The 27,079-nt window shown below is 39.1% G+C and overlaps 1 protein-coding gene across 3 annotated transcripts in view; it reads right to left on the bottom strand.

The window, feature by feature from the left end:
• Window positions 1-7,531: 7,531 nt before the first annotated feature.
• LOC111753189 (membrane-spanning 4-domains subfamily A member 4A-like) overlaps window positions 7,532-27,079 on the bottom strand; it is a 59,790-nt gene continuing 40,242 nt past the window's right edge. For 2 of the 3 annotated variants that reach the window (XM_064288005.1, XM_023559710.2), the window contains one exon: window positions 7,532-8,071. Coding sequence is in view for 1 of the 3 variants with exons in the window: in XM_064288006.1 (XP_064144076.1) it covers window positions 8,015-8,071 (57 nt within the window). In the remaining 2 variants the exon portion in view is untranslated. The remainder of the gene's footprint in view (window positions 8,072-27,079) is intronic. The other variant, XM_064288006.1, reaches the window with a different exon arrangement.

The raw sequence follows: 27,079 nt of genomic DNA, 5'->3' as shown, positions 1-27,079 counted from the left end.
TTTTGAGGTGCAACCCCGTACTGAAGGCTGTAGTCTTTGATCATCATCAGTAAATACTTCAAGTCCTCTTCACTTTCAGCAAGGTGAATTGTGTCATCTGCATTTTGCAGGTTGTTAATGCGCCTTCTTCCAATCCTGATGCTGTGTTCTTCTTCACATAGTCCAGCTTCTCAGACTGTATGATTAGCATGAGTCCTAGTTATTTTCATTATGATTTTTTGCCAGACATTATCCTATAGTACTTTCATGTCAGTCAGTTATTGAAATGATGTAATAGTTATGGAAATTCCCAGTCAGAAAGTGCGCTATGAATTGAAATAATACACACTTTCCATATATGATAATATAGAGTTAATGCTGAAGACATATTTGTGACTATAATTATTACTGGGCTGAATTCACACAATGGGGAGCTATAGAACCAGGGTTTGACCCAGTTATCACAGAATCTGAAACTTTTGCACAATTCTCTAAATCCTGCCACCACTTTCTATCCCATCCTACTTTCCTTGTAAAAATGGCAGCTTCCTGTCTCAGTTTATTCAGTCTGAGAGGCAGCTACATGTGATAGTATGAGAACATAACCATAAACCTAGGTTGAAGATCACTTGTTAGGCTTAAAGATTGAGTTGACTCTGGTATAAGCTGCAGAGCTCAGTTTAGCTCTCTTTTCCTTGCACCACTCTCAGCCCATGGACTCCCCAGTTTGCATAATGGCCTGAGGACATCTGAAGATACAAGTGCTCTGCCCTCACTGATTATGTGACTTTGGGTAAGTGACTCACCAAAACCATGCAGTTAGAAAATAGCAGAAACAGTGAAAACCAGATACTCCTTCTTCCTGCCCATTCTATTTCCAAAATGCTCTAGTGCCTCTTAACTGCTCCCAAGGAGCTTCTAGGCAAATATTCCGCCTAATATGGTCACAGCAAGGGAGCTGTGAGCTGAGAAAGTCTCTCTGCCTTGCCTACCTGTCTCTGCGGACCAGCCCATGGGTTCCAGTGTAGCTCTCAGAAGTCCCCAGGAGACCTTAGCTCTGGATTCTCATACCCTCTTGCCAACATTTCCTACTTGTCTTTATCTCCTGAAACCCCTAGCTCTTCCTTAGTCCAGCGTTTACGGATATAAAAGATGTCATGTGCGTAATATACAGATTGCAAATTTGTGAACCCCGCCTCCACTTCCTTTTTACTGAACTCCTAGAATATCCAGAAATATTACAAATAGAGCCAATTAAAGATTGAGAGAGAATGGAAGTCACACAGCTGTATATGTGAATTGCCATCCAAATACTTACTAGCTCCATGTTATTAGATAAGTCTGCACTCTTCTTGGAGCCTCAGTTTCTTAATCTGTCAAAAAGGATAACAATACTGACTCTGGAGAGTTGCCATCAAGAATGCAGTACAAAAGGCCTAGACTGCTTCCAAGGAAGATTAAAAAATATATAGATAAAGGTAGCTGGGTGGCACAATAGTTAAGTACTCCAGTACTAGCTGACAGGTTGGTGATTCTAACCCATCCAGAGGTACCTCAGAAGACTGGCCATATGCTTCCGAAAGATCACAGCCTTTAAAACCCTATTGGACAGTTCTACTCAGCAGAAAAGGGGTACTCCTGAGTGAGACTTGACTCCATGGCAACAAACAACAAAAAAACAGTAATATTGCTAGTAATAATAATATTGGTAAATAATAATGTTCAGTAATATATAGCTAATAATCGTAATGGAGCCCTGGTGGGGCAGTGGTTTAGTGCTCAGCATTTCGAATCCATCAACCCATCCTTGGAAAACCAGTGGGGAAGTTCTGCTCTGCCCTATAGAGTCACTATGAGTCAAAATTTTCTCAATGGCAAGGGTTTGTTCTTTGTTTAATAACAGTAATAATGGCTGTATTGCTTTCAAGGAGCACTCAGTAATATCTAGGTAATAAAATTAATAATAAAATATACAGAAGAGTTTTTTTTTTTTTCCCAATCCCTCAGGCTTTGGGTAGGTTGAAAGCAGGTTTTCAGCATTCACTGCTTCTAATGGATTGAATTATGTTCCCCAAAATTATGTGTTGTAAATCATAACCTCTCTACCTGTGGTGGAGCCTTGGTGGCACGGTACTTAACACCTGCATCTGTTAACCAAAATATCAGCAGTTCAAATCCACCAGCTGCTCCTTGGAAACCCTATAGGGCAGTTCTTTTCTGTCCTATAGGGTTGCTATGAATTGGAATAACTCAAATTTTTTGGTTATACCTGTGGTTATAGTCCCATTTGGGAATGGATTTTCTTTGTTATGTTAATGAGTCATGATTAATGTAGGGAGTATCTTGAGTTGATCTCTTTTGAGATATAAAAGAGATTAAACAAGCGAGTAGAGGAGAGATGGGGTTAGATGCCAAGAACATGGAGATCTCCAAGGGACCAGGAAGCAGAAGCTGAAGAGACAAGGACCTTGCTCTGGAATCAACAGAGAGAGAAAGCCTTCCACTAGAGCTGGCACTCTAGGTTCGAACTTCTAGTTTCCTAAACTGAGAGGAAATAAATTTCTGTTTGATAAAGTCATCCATTTGTGATATTTCTGTTATGGCAGTGCTAGATAAATGAGAAAGTCTTTAACACTGAGAATGAGGTGCTGATTAACAGATGCTTAAAAAGTGGAAGCAGTTTTGGAATTGGGTAGAGGCTGGATGAGTTTTGAAATGCCTAATAGTAAAAACCTAGATTGCCTTGAAGAGAATATTGATAGAACTGTGGATGTCAAAGACAATTCTGGTGAGGGCTTAGAAGGCAAAAAAGGAAGTGAGGAGAGTTCTCTCATCTTAGAGAATACATATATGGCATCAGGAACAGAATGTTGCCAGAAATGTGGATACTAAATGGGCTTCTGAAGAGGTTTCAAAAGAAAATGATGAACATGTGAATGGACAATGGAGGGGGGGCAATGCTTCTTACGCAGTGGCACTGAACGTGTCTGAATTACGTTCAAGTGTTTGGTGGCAGGTAGAAATTCCAAGTGATGAACTTGAATATCTGGCTGATGATATTCTGCCATAGATATTAAAGGAGCCGCATGATTTTGCTTGTTGCTTATGCTAAAATGTGAGAGGAAAGAGATGGATTTAAAAATTAACTGTGCAAAATAAAAATTAAACTTGAATATTTCAAAATTCTGTGGTACAAACCAAGTGCATGTGTCCTAGAATTTTCACCAAGGGCGTGGCTACACAAACTTTAGTTAAAGAGATTAAGCCTATGACTGATGGAGCTATTCAACTACCACAGGAGAAAACCTATTAGCTTAGACTGAAGGGGGCAGAGAAAGAACCTTGGATCTCCAAGGCTGGGGCCTCGGTCTCCTAGGTTTCAAAGAGTTGCATCTTTACCAGTTTGGTTCTGGAGCATGGTGTTGCCTTTAAAGTGTGCAGGGGTTGGGGCTGCTGCCCAAACCAGAGGGTACAAGGCTGCCATGCCCAATGGGCAGAAGAACAGGAACAGCCAGGGCTGAGAGGTAGTTGAAACTCAGATGGACTAAGAGAGTTTTGCAGGTAGTCTTTTCACTGGATGCTGTAATATGATAGGGAAAATGCCAGACAGGCACTGTAGAAAGACCCCTGGAAGGAGAAGGAACCAGGAGCCAGGAGAGAGAGGAGTCCAGTTCTTCCACAGCTTGTCCACAGATTTCTGGATGAGTCATCTCCTTTCTTTCAGACTCATCCCTGGATCTTAAGACAAGAGGGTTGCCCTTGGTTATCTCTGTTTTCTTTTAGTCCCTAGAACTAGGCCAGCCTCTTAAATGCTGTTCATAAATTCCTTCTTCACTATAAATGTTAATGTGTGGTTTTCTATCTCCAGGTCTTTGCACGTGTCATTATAATACTTTGTCCTCTAGAGCTGCCCTTTGAAACCTTCTGTTTAGTGGTTTTACTTCATCAGTTCTTCTTTTTACTTTGGCTGCTTGTTGTTCAAGAGCAAGTTTCAGAGTGTCTTCTGACATCCATTTTTGTCTTTTCTGTCTTTTTAATGACCTTTTGCTTTCTTCATGTATGATATCCTTGATGTCATTCCACAACTCGTCTGGTTTGGGCATTAATGTTCAATGCGTCAAATCTGTTCTTGAGATGGTCTCTAAATTCAGGTGGGATATACTCCAGGTCTTACTTTGACTCTCGTAGACTTGTTCTAATTTTCTTCAGTTTCAACCGGAACCTGCATATGAGCAATGGATGGTCTGTTCCACAGTTGGCACCTGGCCTTGTTCTGACTGACCATATTGAGCTTTTCCATCTTTCTTTCTACAGATGTAGTTGGTTTGGTTCCTGGGTATTCCATTTGATGAGGTCCATGTGTATAGTCACCATTTATGTTGGTGGAAAAAAGGTATTTGCAATGAAGTCATTGGTCTTGCAAAATTCTGTCTGTGAACTCCGGCATGCTTTCTATCATGTTTTTCAACTACCGATCTTTCTTTGTTTCTAACTTTCGCATTCCCATCACCAGTAATTATCAACGCATCTTGATTGCATGTTCTATCAATTTCAAACTGCAGAAGCTGGTGAAAACCTTCAGTTTCTTCATCTCTGGCCTTAGTGGTTGGTGTGTAAATTTGAATAATAGTCGTATTAACTGATCTTCCTTGTAGGTGTATGAATATTATCTTATTACTGACAGCATTGTACTTCAGAATAGATCTTAAAATGCTCTTTTTGACAGTGAATGCAACACTATGCCTCTTTTTGTCATTCCTGGAATAGTAGGCCATATGATTGTCCGATTCAAAATGGTGACCACCAGTCCATTCCAGCTCAGTAATGCCTAGGATATCAATGTTTATGCGTTCCATTTAATTTTTGACAATTTCCAATTTTCCTAGATTCATACTTCGTATATTCTCATTTTGAATCATGCCACATCAGCAAATGAAGGTCCCGAAAGCTTGACTCCGTCCATATCATTAAGGTCAACTCTACTTCGAGGAGGCAGCTCTTTCCCTGTCATCTTTTGAGTGCCTTCCAACCTGGGGGGCTCATCTTCCAGCACTATATCAGACAACATTTCACTACTATTCATAAGGTTTTCACTGGCTAATTCTTTTCAGAAGTAGACTGCCAGGTCCTTCTTCCTAGTCTGTCTTAGTCTGGAAGTTCAGCTGAAACCTGTCCGCCATGTGTAACCTTGCTGGTGTCCGAATACTGGTGGCATAGCTTCCAGCATCATACCAACACTCAAACTCCCATAGTACAACAAACTAACAGGTACATGGGGGTTGTAAATATTATTTCTTCTTTATTCCCAGTTAGAGTGTCCTCTTTGAAATCTGTTGACTTCCCCAGTTTGAAAGCACACACCAGAATACACAGATGTTCTCATGTAAGGCTTTTATCTAAAGGCAAAGGGTGAGATGCAGTGAGAGAAAGGGAGTCCAGGCAAGCATTGAAGTTCTTAGAGACATTCCACAGTACGTAGGTCCAACACACGTGGACTGTGTTGATTCTCCATGCCTGAACTACAGAGATCTGGGCAAGAGAGCAGTCAGCATCCCATTAACTAGTCAAGCCAGGTTTATCAAACTGATTAGACTAGTTGCAAACCATTAATAAAGGGCCAACCTTGGAGGTTGGACTTCAAACAGCACATCATAAATCTTGCTGCTTTTATCTTGGCAAAGGGTCAAAATCCAGACGTTCAGTCACCACCAGGCATACAGATAAAGTTTTTCAGGCCAGATATAAATTAGCTTTATCTCCACAATCACTTTGTTCAGGATTGCTTGGTTCAGCTAATCAACCATGAAATCAAGGATCCATCTTGTCTGCTTCATAGTCTGTAAATGGTGATTTGACTTTATATGAAAGATAGTTGCTTTATAGATATACACATCTGCCAATAATAAACCAGGCTATCCGTATCCTCATTTGTGTATGGTAACAGGAATAGAACATCTATATAAATATTAAAACAAGAGTTTTGAATTCCAAGTTCATCATGATGGGCTTATTAGATTTCTATCAAAACTTCAACAACGAAAAATGGAATTTCTTCATTGCATCTTTCTAACTATGGTCTATCTTTGGAGCAGGAGGTGGTGGATATGTTAGCATAAGGATAGAGGCAACTTCATCTTCTCTTGAAAATCATGTGTGAAGGAAGGTGGATTCTAAAATATATATTTGAGTTTAGTTCTCTATGGGATAGAGAAAAATATATGCTAAGTTATAAAATAATAATGTCCATGAAAATGCAATGATAGTTTTTTCCTACCCTAATGGAAAATATCACCACCTCAGAAAAGACTTTCCTGGCTACTCTTTCTAATAATTTCCCCCACTGCCAACCATTTTCTAGTCCATTAACATTGATTTATTTTCCACACAGCTTCTAACAATATTGTTGTTCTTCTTAGGGAGGCTAGAATCAGTTCCCACTTACAGCAGCACAACAGAACAAAACACTGCCCAGACCTGCACCATCCTCACAACATTGTTATGCTTGAGCCCATTGTTGCAGCCATTGTGTCAATCAATCTCCTTGAGATATGAAAATATTTTGATTAATTCTTTATAAGTTCATTTCTGCCCTTCCTCATAAAATTTAAACCTATAAAGATAAAGGACATTGTCTTCTTGTTTATCACTATGCTTAAAGTGATGCATATGCCATATTGAATTGAAAACACACACACACATATAGGTACATGTATATGCAAATGTATATGCAAACTTTTGAAGTTCAGTGCATGGTAGTCACAATACTATTTGCTCTACCTATATTATATCAAGTAATTATTGCAACTTTATGAGCCAGGTGATATGGTTATTCTTTTAATGAAAGAAAATCTGAAGTATGGAGAGATTTTGTGTTATTTTCATGGGCACACAGGTAGCAAGTCAGAGGAAAGGAAATTTCAAGATAAAAACCCACGGTTGTCTGATTAGAAAACCTATTCTTTAACATCATAGTAGATTTCCTGATTTAATTTCTTTCCAACAGATTGCATCTGTATGGGAAGCAGGCAGTATATGAACTTATTGCTACTAATTTTGTTTGTTTTGTTATAAAATGTGTGAAATGTATTTAATGAGCATTGAGTAAATACTATGTATTACACAATGCAATACATGGCACTGGGCATACAAACTTGAGTAAGATACAATCGTTCCCTGCAGGACAGAAAGAAAAGGAGAGAAGAAGAAGAAAGAGTAGAAGGAGGAGAAGGGAAAAGGGGGGAGAGGAAGGGGAAGGAATACAGACAGTGTCTGGAAGGGAGAGGAGGAGGAGAGGAGAGGCCATCAAGGACAGGAAGGGAAGAGAGGGGAGCGGAGGAGAGGAGATGGGAGAGGAGGTGAGGAGAGGGGAGGGCTGGAGAGGACATGGGAGGGGAGGGGAGGGGAGGCGAGAGGAGGAGAGAGAAAAGACAAGGTGAATCTGATCCATGATGTGGTGCTTACTCCATGTGTGCTTATACTCAAGTTATACCTTATGGACACATAAGGACTGAATGTGCTCCTCTGAGTACTTTGGATGGGAGAATGAAAGAAAAAGAAGGAAAAGGAAAAAAAAAAAAAAGAGAGAAAAGTCATGAAGTCTCAGTTTTCTGAAGGTAAAAACACCTTGTGTCTCCAAATGTGGGGGAAAAAAATCTAACAAGTAGGGATAATATTACTAAAGGAAGCAGAACTATGTAATGCTTGGGGTCCCACTTCAGCAATAACTATTTGCCCTTTTGCTGTAAATCTTATTCACCAACTTCATGTCCTTATATACTCCTAAGAATGGATGGAAAATTTTCAAGTGCTATTGACTCGTAAATGCATGATATATTTATTTAACTTCTGTTCTGATAAAGAGCCAATGAAAGAAGTCACCAAGTTCTTGGGGAAAATGCAAATACTATTCTGAATTTATTACACAATACATAATTTTGAAAAATCAGAGTTGGATTTTGATACTTTTTCAAGTGGGGTTCTGTCAGGATAGATTTTCTGGAAGGTATTTCTGTTGTTCTGTTGGAGGCTTCGAATCTCACATAAATGATGCAATCTCTGCTGTTTCTGTCACTTGAGAATTTGAGGTCATACTCTGTGAAATTAATCAGAACATAGTACATGAGTCACCCAAATACCAACCTCAGGGTTTCCTTTTCCTGACCACACAATGTCTTCATTATCAGAGTCTACTGTTTCTTCTCTGAATTCGGTCTCAAGATAAATCTGGTTGAGACTCTTAGGCATCTTTTAGATCAAGCTGTCCCTAAAAACCAGTTGTTGTTGAGTAGATCAGGACTCATATCAACCATAGAGAGTTCTAGGACAAACATTCATTGATGGTTCTTGGCATGAGACGGTAATGGTTGTTTCTCTGGTTCTGCAAGTGGATCAATCTTATGTTTGGCTTGTGGTGCCCACCAAGTTGGGTAAACCAAAATTTTAAGGTAAATGTAGAGTTCCTCTTCCAAACCAGAAAAAATGTCAAAGAGAGAAGGGTTTGGGGATGAGTTTTCTAAATTGGCTCTCAAGTCTGGTTAGTCTTAAAGATGTTGATGACTTGCTTCCTGTAGTAAAGAGGCCACTGCTAATTCATGGCAGGAGCTGGCAATTCAAATATGCAAACTATCACCACCAATAGGTCAGCTATTGGTGAAAGGCGAGGCTCTGGGTGATTGCATATATGATATCTTTCTACAATTTTGTCATGAGAAGTTTAAGGAAGCTGGTTGTTTGGTCCCAATTTCCCTAGACCAACTGCGGAATGAAAGAGATGTGCTCAGGGTTTCAGAGTCAAAGCTCAAAAAAAAAAGTGCCACATAAATGACCTCAAAGCTTCCACTTGTGCTTTGAAAGAAAGCCTTATCTTTTGTAGTAACAGAGCTGATATTGCTGAAAACCAAACCCAGACTCTTATTGTAAGAGTGGCTAAATTACAACCTCAATTGCCAACCTCAAGAGGTGTTTGAATTTAAAGTGAGGGCAGTGATTGGTAAAAATTGGAATCCTGAAACTTGGGATGGGGACATATGGGCAAATAAATCAGGAAGCTAGAGACACTGAGTCCCTAAATTCCGTTGAATCACTCCTGCCAACAGAACCACGCCCATCTGAAGAGATTACTTCATGTTTGTCCACTACACCACTCTGCCCAGAAAAACCATTAGCCCCTCCACCCCCATCTAATGGGATTAACTCTAATTCAAAAAACCAACACTAAACCCATTGCCATCGAGTCGATTCAGACACATAGCCACCCTATAGGACAGAGTAGAACTGCCCCATAGTGTTTCCAAGGACTGGCTGGTGGGTTTGAACTGCTGACCTTTTGGGTAGTAGCCAGAGCTATTACTCACTGCACCACCAGGATTTCCAGCCCTAGCCCCCATAAGTCCATTGCCGTTGAGCCAATTCAGGCTCATAGAGACCCTATAAGACAGAGTAGTACTGCCCAGTAGAGTTTTCAAGGAGCGCCTGGTAGATCTGAACTGCCGACCTTTTGATTTGCAGCCCTAGCACTTAATCCCTACACAACCAGGGTTTCTAGCCCTAGCCCAGTTGCCACTAAAGAGTCGTTGCCTGAGTCATTGCCTGTGGCATCACCTGAGGTAGATGCTTTACGAGACAGTGCTCGATGTTCTCAAAACGATTCCACACTATGGATTCTGTCTAGATCTATAATTAGTCTTAAGTCCCAATGAGCACCAAAATGTGAAGTACAAAGTGTGACCCAGGAGGAGGTAAGCTACACTCCAAAGGAACTCCTTGAATTTTCTAATATGTATAAACAGAAACCTGGGGAATATGTGTGGGAATGTCTGTTAAGGGTGTGGGACAATGGTGTAAGGAACATAAAGAGGGATCAGTCTGAGTTTATTAATATGGGTCCACTTTTTTTGGTGTTTCAGCTCAAGAAGTTAGGAAAGGATCTAATAGCTTATTCGGTTGGGTAGCTGAAGCATGGACTGCATGGTGGCCTACACTAAATCAAGTTGAGGTACCAGACCTGCCTTGATATACTGTAGAAGAAAGTATTGAAAGGCTTAGGGGAATTGGCATGCTAGAGTGGATTGATCAGGTTAGACCCACAGACCCACACATGGAATGCCTAGAGGACACACCTTTTACCACAACATTGAGGAACATACTAGTGAAGGGAGCTCCAGCATCCTTGAAGACTACTGTGATTGCTATTTTATGAAAATCAGATTTGACAATGGGAACTGTGGTAAATAAATTAAGACACCAAACTACAATGGTCCCCACACCATTGTCAGTTTGTCATACTGTCGGGACTGTTGCTATGATGCTGGAAGCTATGCCACTAGTATAAAATATGAACAGGATCACCTATGGTGGACAGGTTTCAGTTGAGCTTCCAGACTAAGACAGACTAAGAAAAAGGACCTGGAGGTCTACTTGTGAAAAGAATTATCCAGTAAAAGCCTTATGAATAGCAGGGGAACATTGTCTGATATAGTGCTGGAAGATGAGCACCTCAGGTTGGAAGGTACTGAAAATACAACTGGGAGAGAGCTGCCTCCCCAAAACAGAGTCGACCTTAATGACATGGATGGAGTCAAGCTTTCGAGACTTTCATTTGCTGATGTGGCACAACTCAAAATGAGAAGAAACAGCTGCACATATCCACTAATAACTAGAATGTGGAATGTATGAAGTATGAATCTAGGAAAATTGGAAGTTGTCAAAAATGCAATGGAACACATAAAGATTGATATCCTATGCATCAATGAGCTGAAATGGACTGGTGTTGGTCATTTTGAATCAGACCATCATACCATCTATTATGCCGGGAATGACACCTTGAAGAGGAATGGCATTGCATTCATCATCAAAAAGTACATTTCAAGATCTATCCTGAAGTAAAATGCTGTCAGTGATAGGATAATATTCATATGCCTAAAAGGAAGACCAGTTAGTATGACCATTATTCAAATTTACCCACCTACCACTAAGGCCAAAGATGAAGAAATTTAAATGTTTACCAACCTCTGCAGTCTGAAATTAATTGAATATCCAATCAGAATGCACAGATAATTACTGGTGATTGGAATGCAAAAGTTGGAAACAAAGAAGAAGGATTGGTAGTTGGAAAATACAGCCTTGGTGATAGAAACAATGCCAGAGATTGCATGATTGAAGTTTGCAAGACCAACAACTTCTTCATTGCAAAGATCTTTTTCACCAACATAAACGGTGACTATACACATGGACATTGCCAGACGGAATACACAGGAATCAAATCGACTACATCTGCGGAAAGAGGCAATGGAAAAGTTCATATCACCAGTCAGAACAACACCAAAGGCCGACTGCAGATCTGACCATCAATTACTCATACGCAGTTGAAACTGAAGGAAATTAGAACAAGTCCCGGAAAGCCAAAGTGTAACCTTTAGTATATCCCACCTGAATTTAGAGACCATCTCAAGAATAGATTTGACGCATTTAACACTAATGCCAAAGACAGACGAGTTGTGAAATGCTATGAAGGACATCATAGGTGAAGAAAGCAAGAAGTCATGAAAAAGAAAGGAGAAAGAAAAGACCTAAAGGGTTGTCAGAAGAGACTCTGAAACTTGCTCTTGAACGATGAGTAGCTAAAGCAAAAGGAAAAAAAAAGATTAAATAAAAGAAATGAGCAGAAGATTTCAAAGGGTATCTCAAGAAGACAGAGTAAAGTATTATGACGACATGTGCAAAGACCTGGAGATAGAAAACCAAAAGGAAAGAACATGCTCAGCATTTATCAGGTTTCAAGAACTGAAGAGAAAATTCAAGCCTTGAGTTACAATACTGAAGGATTCTACAGGGAAAATATTAAAAGATGCAGGAAGCATCAAAAGAAGATGGAAGGAATACACAAAGTCACTATACCTGGAAGAATTTGTCGATGTTCAACCATTCAGGAGATAACATACGATCAGGAATCGATGGTACTAAAGGAAGAAGTCCAAGATGCACTGAAGGCGTTGATGAAAAACGGCTCCAGGAACTGACAGAATGCCAATTAAGATGTTTCAACAAATGAATGCAGCATTGGAAATGCTTGCTCATCTATGCCAAGAAATTTGGAAGACAGATACCCGGCCAACTGGCTGGAAGAGATCCATATTTATGCCTATTCCCCAGAAAGTTGATCCCACCGAATGCAGAAATTATTGAACAGTGTCATTAAAATCACATGCAAGTCAAATTTTGCTGAAGGTCATTCAAAAACAGCTGCAGCAGTATATCAAAAGGGAATTGCCAGAAATTCCAGTTGGATTTAGAAGAGGATGTGGAACCAAGGATATCGTTGCGATGTCAGACGTATCCTGGCTGAAAGCAGAGAATACCAGAAAGATGTTTACCTGTGTTTTATTGACTATGCAAAGCCATTTGATTGTGTGGATCATAACAAATTAAGAATAAAATTGAGGAGAATGGGAATTCCAGAACACTTAATTGTGCTCACGAGGAATCTGTATGTGGATCAAGCGGCAGTCATTTGAACAGAATAAGGGGATAGTGCATGGTTTAAAGTAAGGAACGGTGTGTGTCAGGGTTGAATCCTTTCACCATACCTATTCAATCTGTATGCTGAGCAAATAATCAGAAAAGCTGGACCATATAAAGAAGAATGGGGCATCAAAATTGGAGGAAGACTCATTAACAAACTGCATTATACAGGTGACACAACCTTGCTTGCCAAAAGTGAAGAGGAAGCACTTACTGACAAAGATCAAAGACCACAGCCTTCAGTACGGCTTACACCTCAAGACAAAGAAGACAAAAATCCTCATAACTGGACAATAAGCAACATCATGATAATCAGAGAAAAGATTGAGGTTGTCGAGGATTTCATTTTACTTGGATCCACAATCAATACCCATGGAAGCAGCAGTCAAGTAATCAAAAGACACACTGCATTGGGCAAACCTGTTGCAAAAGACCGCTTTAAAGTGCTGAAAAGCAAAGATGTCACCTCAGGGACTAAGGTGCGCCTGATCCAAGCCATGGTGTTTTCAATCACCTCATATGCATGGGAAAGCTGGACAGTGAATAAGGAAGACCGAAGATTTCCTGCCTTTGAATAGCGCTGTTGGGGAAGAATATTGAATATACCATGGACTGCCAAAAGATGGAACAAATCTGTCTTGGAGGAAGTACAAACAGAATGCTCCTTGGAAGCAAGGATGGCAAGACTCTGTCTCACATACTTTGAACATGTTCTCAGGAGTCATCAATCCCTGGAGAAGTACATCATGCTTGGTAGAGTAGGCAGTCAGCAAAAAAGAGGAAGACCCTCAACAAGAAGGATTGACGCAGCAGTTGTGACAATGGGTTCAAGCACAGCAACACTTGTGAGGATGGCACAGGACCAGGAAGAGTTTCGTTGTGTTGTGCATAGGGTCACTATGAGTCAGAACCAACTCGATGGAACCTAACAACAACAAAAACTACAATGGGGTTGACTGGACCCCACGGTAGTAGGGGCCAAGTGGCGGACTCAATCGACGAAGACAAGGTGGGTGTGGTTACAGTAATGAACATCGGAGTCAAAGTAGTAATCAGAATAGTCTGACTCGTATGGACTTAGGCATTTGTTGCTTAGTCGTGGTGTCCTTAGGAGTGAAATAGAAAGGTAATCTACTAAATATTTACTTGACCTGTACAAACGGATGAATTCTAGATAAAGTGAACAGCACTCTAACTCTAATTGTCAAAATAGACCAGCACGGTCCTTCAATTAATTCCCTGACTTGAGCGAGTTTAAAGACCCACAATCCCTTGAATGAAGGGAAGGCTGAATCCCTTTGAGGAAGGACTCAATACACTGCTAAAAATTTATGCTACTAATCTCTCTCCCAGCCCTCCCCAAAGAGATCTACAGCCTTTTATGAGTGTGACTGTTCATTGGGGGAAAAGGAAATAATCAGAATTTTCAAGGATTCCTGGATACTAGCTCTGAACTGACACTAATTCCAGGAGACCCAAAACATCACTGTGGCCCACCAGTCAGAATGGAGGTACGTGGAGATCAGGTTATTAATGGAGTCTTAGCTCATGTCTGTCTCACAGTAGGTCCAGTGGGTCCCTGAATCCATCCTGTTGTGATTTCCCCAGTTCGAAAATGCATAATTGGAATAGATACACTCAGCAACTGGCAGAACCCCCATACTGGATCCCTGACAAATGGAGTAAGGGCTATTATGGTAGGAAAAGCCAAGTAGAAGGCATTGGAACTGCCCCTACCTAAGAAAATAATAAACCAAAAGCAACACAGCATTCCTGTAGGAATTGCAGAGATCACAGCCACCACCAAGGACTTGAAGGTCGTGATTCCCGCCACACCCCCATTTAACTTACTTTTATTTGGCCTGTGCAAAAAACAGAACTTGAAGAGCGACAATGTTGTTGTTGTTGTTATGTGCTGTCGAGTCGGTTCCAACTCTTAGCGGCCCTGTGTAAAACAGAACAAAAACTGCCCCATCCTGCACCATCATTACAATCGTTGTTATGCTTGAGCCCATTGTTGCAGCCACTGTGTCAATCCATTTCTTTGAGGGTCTTCCTCTTTACCAAGCATGATGTCCTTCTCCAGGGACTGATCCCTCCTGATAACATGTCCAAAGCATGTAAGATGCAGTCTCTCCATCCTTGCCTCTAAGGAGCATCCTGGTTGTACTTCTTCCAAGGCAGACTTGTTCATTCTTTTGGCAGTCCGTAATATAGTCAATATTCTTCACCAACACCACAATTAAAAGGTGTCAATTCTTTGGTCTTCCTTATTCATTGTCCAGCTTTCACATGCATATGATGTGATTGAAAATACCATGGCTTGAGAGAGGCGGGGCCAAGATGGCGGACTAGGTAGACGCTACGCTACCTCGGATCCCTCTTGCAACAAAGACTCGGAAAAACAAGTGAATCGATCACATACATAACAATCTACGAACCCTGAACAACAAATACAGATTTAGAGACGGAAAACGAACAAATACGGGGAATCTGCGATTGTTTTCAGAGCCAGGAGCCAGCGTCCCAGTCAGGCGGCTTCATTAACATTGGAATTTCCTGAGCCAGAGGGAGAACGGCTCCAGCTCCGCGGCGGCTTTGCTTCCCCCCCCCCTTTTTTTTCTTTTGGTCTTTTCCTAACCCACTCTTCTGGCCTGAGAGAAGGAAACACAAAAAACCCAGGGACCAAAAATCCACCCTTAATTGGACTAAAAACACAGAACCAGCTACAGCCAAGCATATATGATCCAAATCTCAGACTTTCATCCTTACAGGAAACAAGGTGGCGGTTATAATCCAAAGGAAGTTCTAATAGGGATCTGACTGCATTTTTTTTTAGCTGATTTTCTGGAAAAGCTAGTTTCCCAGTGATGGCTCGGAGACAGCAGTCCATATCAAACCACATAAAGAAGCAGACCATGACAGCTTCTACAACCCCCCAAACAAAAGAATCAAAATCTTTCCCAAATGAAGATACAATCCTGGAATTATCAGATACAGAATATAAAAAACTAATTTACAGAATGCTTCAAGACATCACAAATGAAATAAGGCAAACTGCAGAAAAAGCCAAGGAATGCACTGATAAAACATTGAAGAACTCAAAAAGATTATTCAAGAACATAGTGGAAAAATTAATAAGTTGCAAGAATCCATAGAGAGACAGCATGTAGAAATCCAAAAGATTAACAATAAAATTACAGAATTAGACAATGCAATAGGAAGTCAGAGGAGCAGACTCGAGCAATTAGAATGCAGACTGGGACATCTGGAGGACCAGGGAATTAACACCAATATAGCTGAAAAAAAATCAGACAAAAGAATTAAAAAAATGAAGAAAACCTTAGAATCATGTGGGACTCTATCAAGAAGGATAACTTGCGTGTGATTGGTGTTCCAGAACAGGGAGGGAGGACAGAAAACACAGAGAAAATAGTTGAAGAACTCCTGACACAAAACTTCCCTGACATCATGAAAGAAGAAAGGATATCTATCCAAGATGCTCATCGAACCCCATTTAAGATTGATCCAAAAAGAAAAACACCAAGACATATTATCATCAAACTTGCCAAAACCAAAGATAAAGAGAAAATTTTAAAAGCAGCCAGGGAGAAAAGAAAGGTCTCCTTCAAGGGAGAATCAATAAGAATAAGTTCAGACTACTCAGCAGAAACCATGCAGGCAAGAAGGCAATGGGATGACATATACAGAGCACTGAAGGAGAAAAACTGCCAGCCAAGGATCAGATATCCAGAAAAACTCTCTCTGAAATATGAAGGCGAAATTAAGATATTTACAGATAAACACAAGTTTAGAGAATTTGCAAAAACCAAACCAAAGCTACAAGAAATACTAAAGGAAATTGTTTGGTCAGAAAACCAGTAACATCAGATACCAGCACAACACAAGGTCACAAAACAGAACATCCTGATATCAACTCAAATAGGGAAAAAACAAAAACAAATTAAGATTAATTTAAAAAAAATGCTCATAACAGGGAATCACGGAAGTCAATATGTAAAAGATCACAATATTCAAAAAGAGGGACTAAATACAGGAGGCATAGAACTGCCATATGGAGAATGATACAAGGCGACATAAAATAATACAAGTTAGGTTTTTACTTAGAAAAATAGGGGTAAATAATAAGGTAACCACAAAGAGGTATAACAACTCCATAACTCAAGATAAAAGCCAAGAAAAACGTAACGACTCAACAAACATAAAGTCAAACACTATGAAAATGAGTATCTCACAATTTACTAAGAAAAATGTCTCAGCACAAAAAAGTATATGGAAAAATGAAATTGTCAACAACACACATAAAAAGGCATCAAAATGACAACACTAAACACTTATTTATCTATAATTATGCTGAATGTAAATGGACTAAATGCACCAATAAAGAGACAGAGAGTCTTGGACTGGATAAAGAAACACGATCCATCTATATGCTGCCTACAAGAGACACACCTTAGACTTAGAGACACAAACAAACTAAAACTCAAAGGATGGAAAAAAATATATCAAGCAAACAATAAGCAAAAAAGAAAAGGAGTAGCAATATTAATTTCTGACAAAATAGACTTTAGATGTAAATCCACCACAAAGGATAAAGAAGGACACTACATAATGATAAAAGGGACAATTGATCAGGAAGACATAACCATATTAAATATTTATGCACCCAATGACAGGGCGGCAAGATACATAAATCAAATTTTAACAGAACTGAAAAGTGAGATAGACACCTCCACAATTATAGTAGGAGACTTCAACACACCACTTTCGGAGAAGGACAGGACATCCAGTAAGAAGCTCAATAGACACATGGAAGACCTAATAACAACAATCAACCAACTTGACCTCATTGAATTATACAGAACTCTCCACCCAACTGCTGCAAAGTATACTTTTGTTTCTAGCACACATGGAACATTCTCTACAATAGACCACATATTAGGTCATAAAACAAACCTTTGCAGAATCCAAAACATTGAAATATTACAAAGCATCTTCTCAGACCACAAGGCAATAAAACGAGAAATCAATAACAGAAAAACTAGGGAAAAGAAATCAAATACTTGGAAACTGAACAATACCCTCCTGAAAAAAGACTGGGTTATAGAAGACATCAAGGAGGGAATAAGGAAATTCATACAATGGAACAAGAAAGAAAATACTTCCTATCAAAACCTCTGGGACACAGCAAAAGCAGTGCTCAGAGGCCAATTTATATCGATAAATGCACACATACAAAAAGAAGAAAGAGGCAAAATCAGAGAACTGTCCCTACAACTTGAACAAATAGAAACTGAGCAACAAAAGAATCCATCAGGCACCAGAAGAAAACAAATAATAAAAATTAGAGCTGAACTAAATGATTTAGAGAACAGAAAAACAGTTGAAAGAATTAACAAAGCCAAAAGCTGGTTCTTTGAAAAAATTAACAAAATTGATAAACCATTGGCCAGACTGACTAAAGAAATACAGGAAAGGAAACAAATAACCCGAATACGAAACAAGAAGGATCACATCACAAGAGAACCAACTGCAATTAAAAGAATCATATCAGATTATTATGAAAAATTGTACTCTAATGAATTTGCAAACCTAGAAGAAATGGATGAACTCCTGGAAAAACACTGCCTACCTAAACTAACACATTCAGAAGTAGAACAACTAAATAGACCCATAAAGAAAAAAGAGATTGAAACGGTAATCAAAAAACTCCCAACAAAAAAAAAGCCCTGGCCCGGACGGCTTCACTGCAGAGTTCTACCAAACTTTCAGAGAAGAGTTAACACCACTACTTCTGAAGGCATTCCAAAGCATAGAAAATGACGGAATACTACCCAACTCATTCTATGAAGCCACCATCTCCCTGATACCAAAACCAGGTAAAGACATTACAAAAAAAGAAAATTATAGACCTATATCCCTCATGAACATTGATGCAAAAATCCTCAACAAAATTCTAGCCAATAGAATCCAACCACACATCAAAAAAATAATTCACCCTGATCAAGTGGGATTTATACCAGGTATGCAAGGCTGGTTTAATATCAGAAAAACCATTAATGTAATCCAACACATAAATAAAACAAAAGACAAAAACCACATGATCTTATCAATTGATGCAGAAAAGGCATTTGACAAAGTCCAACACCCATTTATGATAAAAACTCTTACCAAAATAGGAATTAAAGGAAAATTCCTCAACATAATAAAGGGCATCTATGCAAAGCCAACAGCCAATATCACTCTAAATGGAGAGAACCTGAAAGCATTTCCCTTGAGAACGGGAACCAGACAAGGATGCCCTTTATCACCGCTCTTATTCAACATAGTGCTGGAAGTCCTAGCCAGGGCACTTAGGCTAGACAAAGAAATAAAAGGTATCCGGATTGGCAAGGAAGAAGTAAAGTTATCACTATTTGCAGATGACATGATTATATACACAGAAAACCCTAAGGAATCCTCCAGAAAACTACTGAAACTAATAGAAGAGTTTGGCAGAGTCTCAGGTTATAAAATAAACATACAAAAATCACTTGGATTTCTCTACATCAACAAAAAGAACACCGAAGAGGAAATCACCAAATCAATACCATTCACAGTAGCCCCCAAGAAGATAAGATACTTAGGAATAAATCTTACCAAGGATGTAAAAGACCTATACAAAGAAAACTACAAAGCTCTACTACAAGAAATTCAAAAGGACATACTTAAGTGGAAAAACATACCCTGCTCATGGATAGGAAGACTTAACATAGTAAAAATGTCTATTCTACCAAAAGCCATCTATACATTTAAAGCACTTCTGATGCAAATTCCAATGTCATATTTTAAGGGGATAGAGAAACAAATCACCAATTTCATATGGAAGGGAAAGAAGCCCCGGATAAGCAAAGCACTACTGAAAAAGAAGACGAAAGTGGGAGGCCTCATTTTACCTGACTTCAGAACCTATTAAACAGCCACAGTAGTCAAAACAGCCTGGTACTGGTACAACAACAGGCACATAGACCAATGGAACAGAATTGAGAACCCAGACATAGATCCATCCACGTATGAGCAGCTGATATTTGACAAAGGACCAGTGTCAATTAATTGGGGAAAAGATAGCCTTTTTAACAAATGGTGCTGGCATAACTGGATATCCCTTTGCAAAGAAATGAAACAGGACCCATACCTCACACCATGCACAAAAACTAACTCCAAGTGGATCAAAGACCTAAACATAAAGACTAAAACGATAAAGATCATGGAAGAAAAAATTGGGAAAACCCTAGGAGCCCTAATACAAGGTATAAACAGAATACAAAACATTACCAAAAATGATGAAGAGAAACCCGATAACTGGGAGCTCCTAAAAATCAAACACCTATGCTCATCTAAAGACTTCTCCAAAAGAGTAAAAAGACCACCTACAGATTCGGAAAGAATTTTCAGCTATGACATCTCCGACCAGCGCCTGATGTCTAAAATCTACATGATTCTGTCAAAACTCAACCACAAAAAGACAAACAACCCAATCAAGAAGTGGGCAAAGGATATGAACATGCATTTCACTAAAGAAGATATTCAGGCAGCCAACAGATACATGAGAAAATGCTCTCGATCATTAGACATTAGAGAAATGCAAATTAAAACTACGATGAGATTTCATCTCACACCAGCAAGACTGGCATTAATCCAAAAAACACAAAATAATAAATGTTGGAGAGGCTGCGGGGAGATTGGAACTCTTATACACTGCTGGTGGGAATGTAAAATGGTACAACCACTTTGGAAATCTATCTGGCGTTATCTTAAACAGTTAGAAATAGAACTACCATACAACCCAGAAATCCCACTCCTGGGAATATACCCTAGAGATACAAGAGCCTTCATACAAACAGATATATGCACACCCATGTTTATTGCAGCTCTGTTTACAATAGCTAAAAGTTGGAAGCAACCAAGGTGTCCATCAATGGATGAATGGGTAAATAAATTGTGGTATATTCACACAATGGAATACTATGCATCGATAAAGAACAGTGACGAATCTGTGAAACATTTCATAACATGGAGGAACCTGGAAGGCATTATGCTGAGCGAAATGAGTCAGAGGCAAAAGGACAAATATTGTATAAGACCACTCTTATAAAATCTTGAGAAATAGTAAACCTGAGAAGAACACACACTGTGTGGTTACGAGGTGAGGGGGAGAGGGTTTTTTATTGATTAATCAATAGATAAGAACTGCTTTAGGTGAAGGGAAAGACAACACTCAATACATGGAAGGTCAGCTCAATTGGACTGGACCAAAAGCAAAGAAGTTTCCGGGATAAAATGAATGCTTCAAAGGTCAGCGGAGCAAGGGCAGGGGTCTGGGGAACATGGTTTGCGGGGACTTCTAAGTCAATTGGCAAAATAATTCTATTATGAAATCATTCTGCATCCCACTTTGAAATGTGGCATCTGGGGTCTTAAATGCTAACAAGCGGCCTTCTAAGATGCATCAGTTGGTCTCAACCCACCTGGAGCAAAGGAAAATGAAGAACACCAAGGCCACACGACAACTAAGAGCCCAAGAGACAGAAAGGGCCCCATGAACCAGAGACCTACATCATCCTGAGACCAGAAGAACTAGTTGTTGCCCGGCCACAATCGATGACTGCCCTGACAGGGAGCACAGCAGAGGACCCCTGAGGGAGCAGGAGATCAGTGGGATACAGACCCCAAATTCTCATAAAAAGACCAAACTTAATGGTCTGACTGAGACTAGAGGAATCCCAGCGGCCATGCTCCCCAGACCTTCTGTTGGCACAGGACAGGAACCATCCCCGAAGACAACTCATCAGACATGAAAGGGACTGGTCAGCGGGTGGGAGAGAGACGCTGATGAAGAGTGAGCTAATTATATCAGGTGGACACTTGAGATTGTGTTGGCAACTCTTGTCTGGAGGGGGGTTGGGAGGATAGAGAGAGAGGGAAGCCGGCAAAATTGTGAAGAAAGGAGAGACTGAAAGGGCTGACTCAAGAGGGGGAGAGCAAGTGGGAGTAGGGAGTGAGATGTATGTAAACTAATATGTGACAGACATTGGATTTGTAAACGTTCACTTGAAGCTTAATAAAAGTTATAAAAAAAAAAAAAACTAATTTACAGAATGCTTCAAGACATCAGAAACGAAATAAAGCGAACTGCAGAAAAAGCCAAGGAACACACTGATAAAACATTGAAGAACTCAAAAAGATTATTCAAGAACATAGTGGAAAAATTAATAAGTTGCAAGAATCCATAGAGAGACAGCATGTAGAAATCCAAAAGATTAACAATAAAATTGCAGAATTAGACAACGCAATAGGAAGTCAGAGGAGCAGACTGGAGCAATTAGAATGCAGACTGGGACATCTGGAGGACCAGGGAATTAACACACCAATATAGCAGAAAAAAAATCGGATAAAAGAATAAAAAAAATGAAGAAAACCTAAGAATCATGTGGGACTCTATCAAGAAGGATAACTTGCGCGTGATTGGAGTCCCAGAACAGGGAGGGAGGACAGAAAACACAGAGAAAATAGTTGAAGAACTCCTGACACAAAACTTCCCTGACATCATGAAAGAAGAAAGGATATCTATCCAAGATGCTCATCGAACCCCATTTAAGATTGATCCAAAAAGAAAAACACCAAGACATATTATCATCAAACTCGCCAAAACCAAAGATAAAGAGAAAATTTTAAAAGCAGCCAGGGAGAAAAGAAAGGTCTCCTTCAAGGGAGAATCAATAAGAATAAGTTCAGACTACTCAGCAGAAACCATGCAGGCAAGAAGGCAATGGGATGACAGATACAGAGCACTGAAGGAGAAAAACTGCCAGCCAAGGATCAGATATCCAGCAAAACTCTCTCTGAAATATGAAGGCGAAATTAAGATATTTACAGATAAACACAAGTTTAGAGAATTTGCAAAAACCAAACCAAAGCTACAAGAAATACTAAAGAATATTGTTTGGTCAGAAAACCAGTAACATCAGATACCAGCACAACACAAGGTCACAAAACAGAACATCCTGATATCAACTCAAATAGGGAAAAAACAAAAACAAATTAAGATTAATTTAAAAAAAATGCTCATAACAGGGAATCACGGAAGTCAATATGTAAAAGATCACAATAATCAAAAAGAGGGACTAAATACAGGTGGCATAGAACTGCCATATGGAGAGTGATACAAGGCGACATAAAAAAATACAAGTTAGGATTTTACTTAGAAAAATAGGGGTAAATAATAAGGTAACCACAAAGAGGTATAACAACTCCATAACTCAAGATAAAAGCCAAGAAAAACGTAACAACTCAACAAACATAAAGTCAAACACTATGAAAATGAGGATCTCACAATTTACTAAGAAAAACGTCTCAGCACAAAAAAGTATATGGAAAAATGAAATTGTCAACAACACACATAAAAAGGCATCAAAATGACAACACTAAACACTTATTTATCTATAATTATGCTGAATGTAAATGGACTAAATGCACCAATAAAGAGACAGAGAGTCTTGGACTGGATAAAGAAACACGATCCGTCTATATGCTGCCTACAAGAGACACACCTTAGACTTAGAGACACAAACAAACTAAAACTCAAAGGATGGAAAAAAATATATCAAGCAAACAATAAGCAAAAAAGAAGAGGAGTAGCAATATTAATTTCTGACAAAATAGACTTTAGATGTAAATCCACCACAAAGGATAAAGAAGGACACTACATAATGATAAAAGGGACAATTGATCAGGAAGACATAACCATATTAAATATTTATGCACCCAATGACAGGGCGGCAAGATACATAAATCAAATTTTAACAGAATTGAAAAGTGAGATAGACACCTCCACAATTATAGTAGGAGACTTCAACACCCCACTTTCGGAGAAGGACAGGACGTCCAGTAAGAAGCTCAATACAGACAAGGAAGACCTAATAACAACAATCAAGCAACTTGACCTCATTGACTTATACAGATCTCTCCACCCAACTGCTGCAAAGTATACTTTTTTTTCTAGCACACATGGAACATTCTCTACAATAGACCACATATTAGGTCATAAAACAAACCTTTGCAGAGTCCAAAACATCGAAATATTACAAACCATCTTCTCAGACCACAAGGCAATAAAACGAGAAATCAATAACAGAAAAACTAGGGAAAAGAAATCAAATACTTGGAAACTGAACAATACCCTCCTGAAAAAAGACTGGGTTATAGAAGACATCAAGGAGAGAATAAGGAAATTCATAGAAAGCAACGAGAATGAAAATACTTCCTATCAAAACCTCTGGGACACAGCAAAAGCAGTGCTCAGAGGCCAATTTATATCGATAAATGCACACATACAAAAAGAATAGAGCCAAAATCAGAGAACTGTCCCTACAACTTGAACAAATAGAAACTGAGCAACAAAAGAATCCATCAGGCACCAAAAGAAAACAAATAATAAAAATTAGAGCTGAACTAAATGAATTAGAGGACAGAAAAACAGTTGAAAGAATTAACAAAGCCAAAAGCCGGTTCTTTGAAAAAAATGATAAACCATTGGCTAGACTAACTAAAGAAATACAGGAAAGGAAACAAATAACCCGAAGAAGAAACGAGAAGGACCACATCACAACAGAACCAACTGAAATTAAAAGAATCATTTCAGATTATTATGAAAAATTGTACTCTAACAAATTTGCAAACCTAGAAGAAATGGATGAATTCCTGGAAAAACACTACCTACCTAAACTAACACATTCAGAAGTAGAACAACTAAATAGACGCATAACGAAAAAAGAGATTGAAACGGTAATCAAAAAACTCCCAACAAAAAAGGCCTGGCCTGGACGGCTTCACTGCAGAGTTCTACCAAACTTTCAGAGAAGAGTTAACACCACTACTACTGAAGGTATTTCAAAGCATAGAAAATGACGGAATACTACCCAACTCATTCTATGAAGCCACCATCTCCCTGATACCAAAACCAGGTACAGACATTACAAGACAAGAAAATTACAGACCTACATCACTCATGAACATAGATGCAAAAATCCTCAACAAAATTCTAGCCAATAGAATTCAACAACATATCAAAAAATAATTTACCTCGATCAAGTGGGATTTATACCAGGTATGCAAGGCTGGTTTAATATCAGAAAAACCATTGATGTAATCCACCACATAAATAAAACAAAAGACAAAAACCACATGATCTTATCAATTGATGCAGAAAAGGCATTTGACAAAGTCCAACACCCATTTATGATAAAAACTCTCACCGAAATAGAAATTGAAGGAAAATTCCTCAACATAATAAAGGGCATCTATGCAAAGCCAACAGCCAACATAACTCTAAATGGAGAGAACCTGAAAGCATTTCCCTTGAGAACGGGAAGAAGACAAGGATGCCCTTTATCACCGCTCTTATTCAACATCGTGCTAGAAGTCCTAGCCAGGGCAATTAGGCTAGACAAAGAAATAAAAGGCATCCGGATTGGCAAGGAGGAACTAAAATTGTCTCTATTTGCAGATCACATGATCTTATACACAGAAAACCCTAAGGAATCCTCCAGAAAACTACTGAAACTAATAGAAGAGTTTGGCAGAGTCTCAGGTTATAAAATAAACATACAAAAATCACTTGGATTCCTCTACATCAACAAAAAGAACATCGAAGAATAAATCACCAAATCAATACCATTCACAGTAGCCCCCAAGAAGATAAAATACTTAGGAATAAATCTTACCAAAGATGTAAAAGACCTATACAAAGAAAACTACAAAGCTCTACTACAAGAAATTCAAAAGGACTTACTTAAGTGGAAAAACATACCTTGCTCATGGATAGGAAGACTTAACATAGTAAAAATGTCTATTCTACCAAAAGCCATCTATACATACAATGCACTTCTGATCCAAATTCCAATGTCATATTTTAAGGGGATAGAGAAACAAATCACCAATTTCATATGGAAGGGAAAGAAGCCCCGGATAAGCAAAGCATTACTGAAAAAGAAGGAAGTGCGAGGCCTCACTCTACCTGATTTCAGAACCTATTATACAGCCACAGTAGTCAAAACAGCCTGGTACTGGTACAACAACAGGCACATAGACCAATGGAACAGGATTGAGAACCCAGATATAAATCCATCCACGTATGAGCAGCTGATATTTGACGAAGGCCCAGTGTCAGTTAACTGGGGAAAAGACAGTCTTTTTAACAAATGGTGCTGGCATAACTGGATATCCCTTTGCAAAAAAATGAAACAGGACCCATACCTCACACCATGCACAAAAACTAACTCCAAGTGGATCAAAGACCTAAACATAAAGACTAAAACGATAAAGATCATGGAAGAAAAAATTGGGACAACCCTAGGAGCCCTAATACAAGGTATAAACAGAATACAAAACATTACCAAAAATGATGAAGAGAAACCCGATAACTGGGAGCTCCTAAAAATCAAACACCTATGCTCATCTAAAGACTTCTCCAAAAGAGTAAAAAGACCACCTACAGATTCGGAAAGAATTTTCAGCTATGACATCTCCGACCAGCGCCTGATGTCTAAAATCTACATGATTCTGTCAAAACTCAACCACAAAAAGACAAACAACCCAATCAAGAAGTGGACAAAGGATATGAACACACACTTCACTAAAGAAGATATTCAGGCAACCAACAGATACATGAGAAAATGCTCTCGATCATTAGACATTAGAGAAATGCAGATTAAAACTATGATGAGATTCCATCTCACTCCAACAAGGCTGGCATTAATCCAAAAAATACAAAATAATAAATGTTGGAGAGGCTGTGGAGAGATTGGAACTCTTATACACTGCTGGTGGGAATGTAAAATGGTACAACCACTTTGGAAATCTATCTGGCGTTATCTTAAACAGTCAGAAATAGAACTACCATACAACCCAGAAATCCCACTCCTCGGAATATACCCTAGAGAAACAAGAGCCTTCACACAAACAGATATATGCACACCCATGTTTATTGCAGCTCTGTTTACAATAGCAAAAAGCTCGAAGCAACCAAGGTGTCCATCAATGGATGAATGGGTAAATAAATTGTGGTATATTCACACAATGGAATACTACACATCATTAAAGAACAGTGACGAATCTGTGAAACATTTCATAACATGGAGGAACCTGGAAGGCATTATGCTGAGTGAAATTAGTCAGAGGCAAAAGGACAAATATTGTATAAGACCACTATTGTAAGATCTTGAGAAATAGTATAAACTGAGAAGAACACATACTTTTGTGGTTATGAGGGGGCGAGGGAGGGAGAGGGTTTTTTTACTGATTAATTAGCTGAAAAGAATTGCTTTAGGTGAAGGGAAGGACAACACTCAATACATGGAAGGTCAGCTCAACTGAACTGGATTGGACCAATAGCAAAGAAGCTTCCGGGATAAACTGAATGCTTCAAAGGTCAGCAAAGCAAGGGTTGGGGTTCGGGAACCATGGTTTAAGGGGACTTCTAAGTCAATTGGCAAAATAATTCTATTATGAAAACATTCTGCAT

This window comes from Loxodonta africana, chromosome 7 (assembly GCF_030014295.1).
Source record: "Loxodonta africana isolate mLoxAfr1 chromosome 7, mLoxAfr1.hap2, whole genome shotgun sequence".
Classification (NCBI taxonomy): domain Eukaryota; kingdom Metazoa; phylum Chordata; class Mammalia; order Proboscidea; family Elephantidae; genus Loxodonta; species Loxodonta africana.
This window is presented reverse-complemented; position numbering and strand designations above follow the sequence as displayed.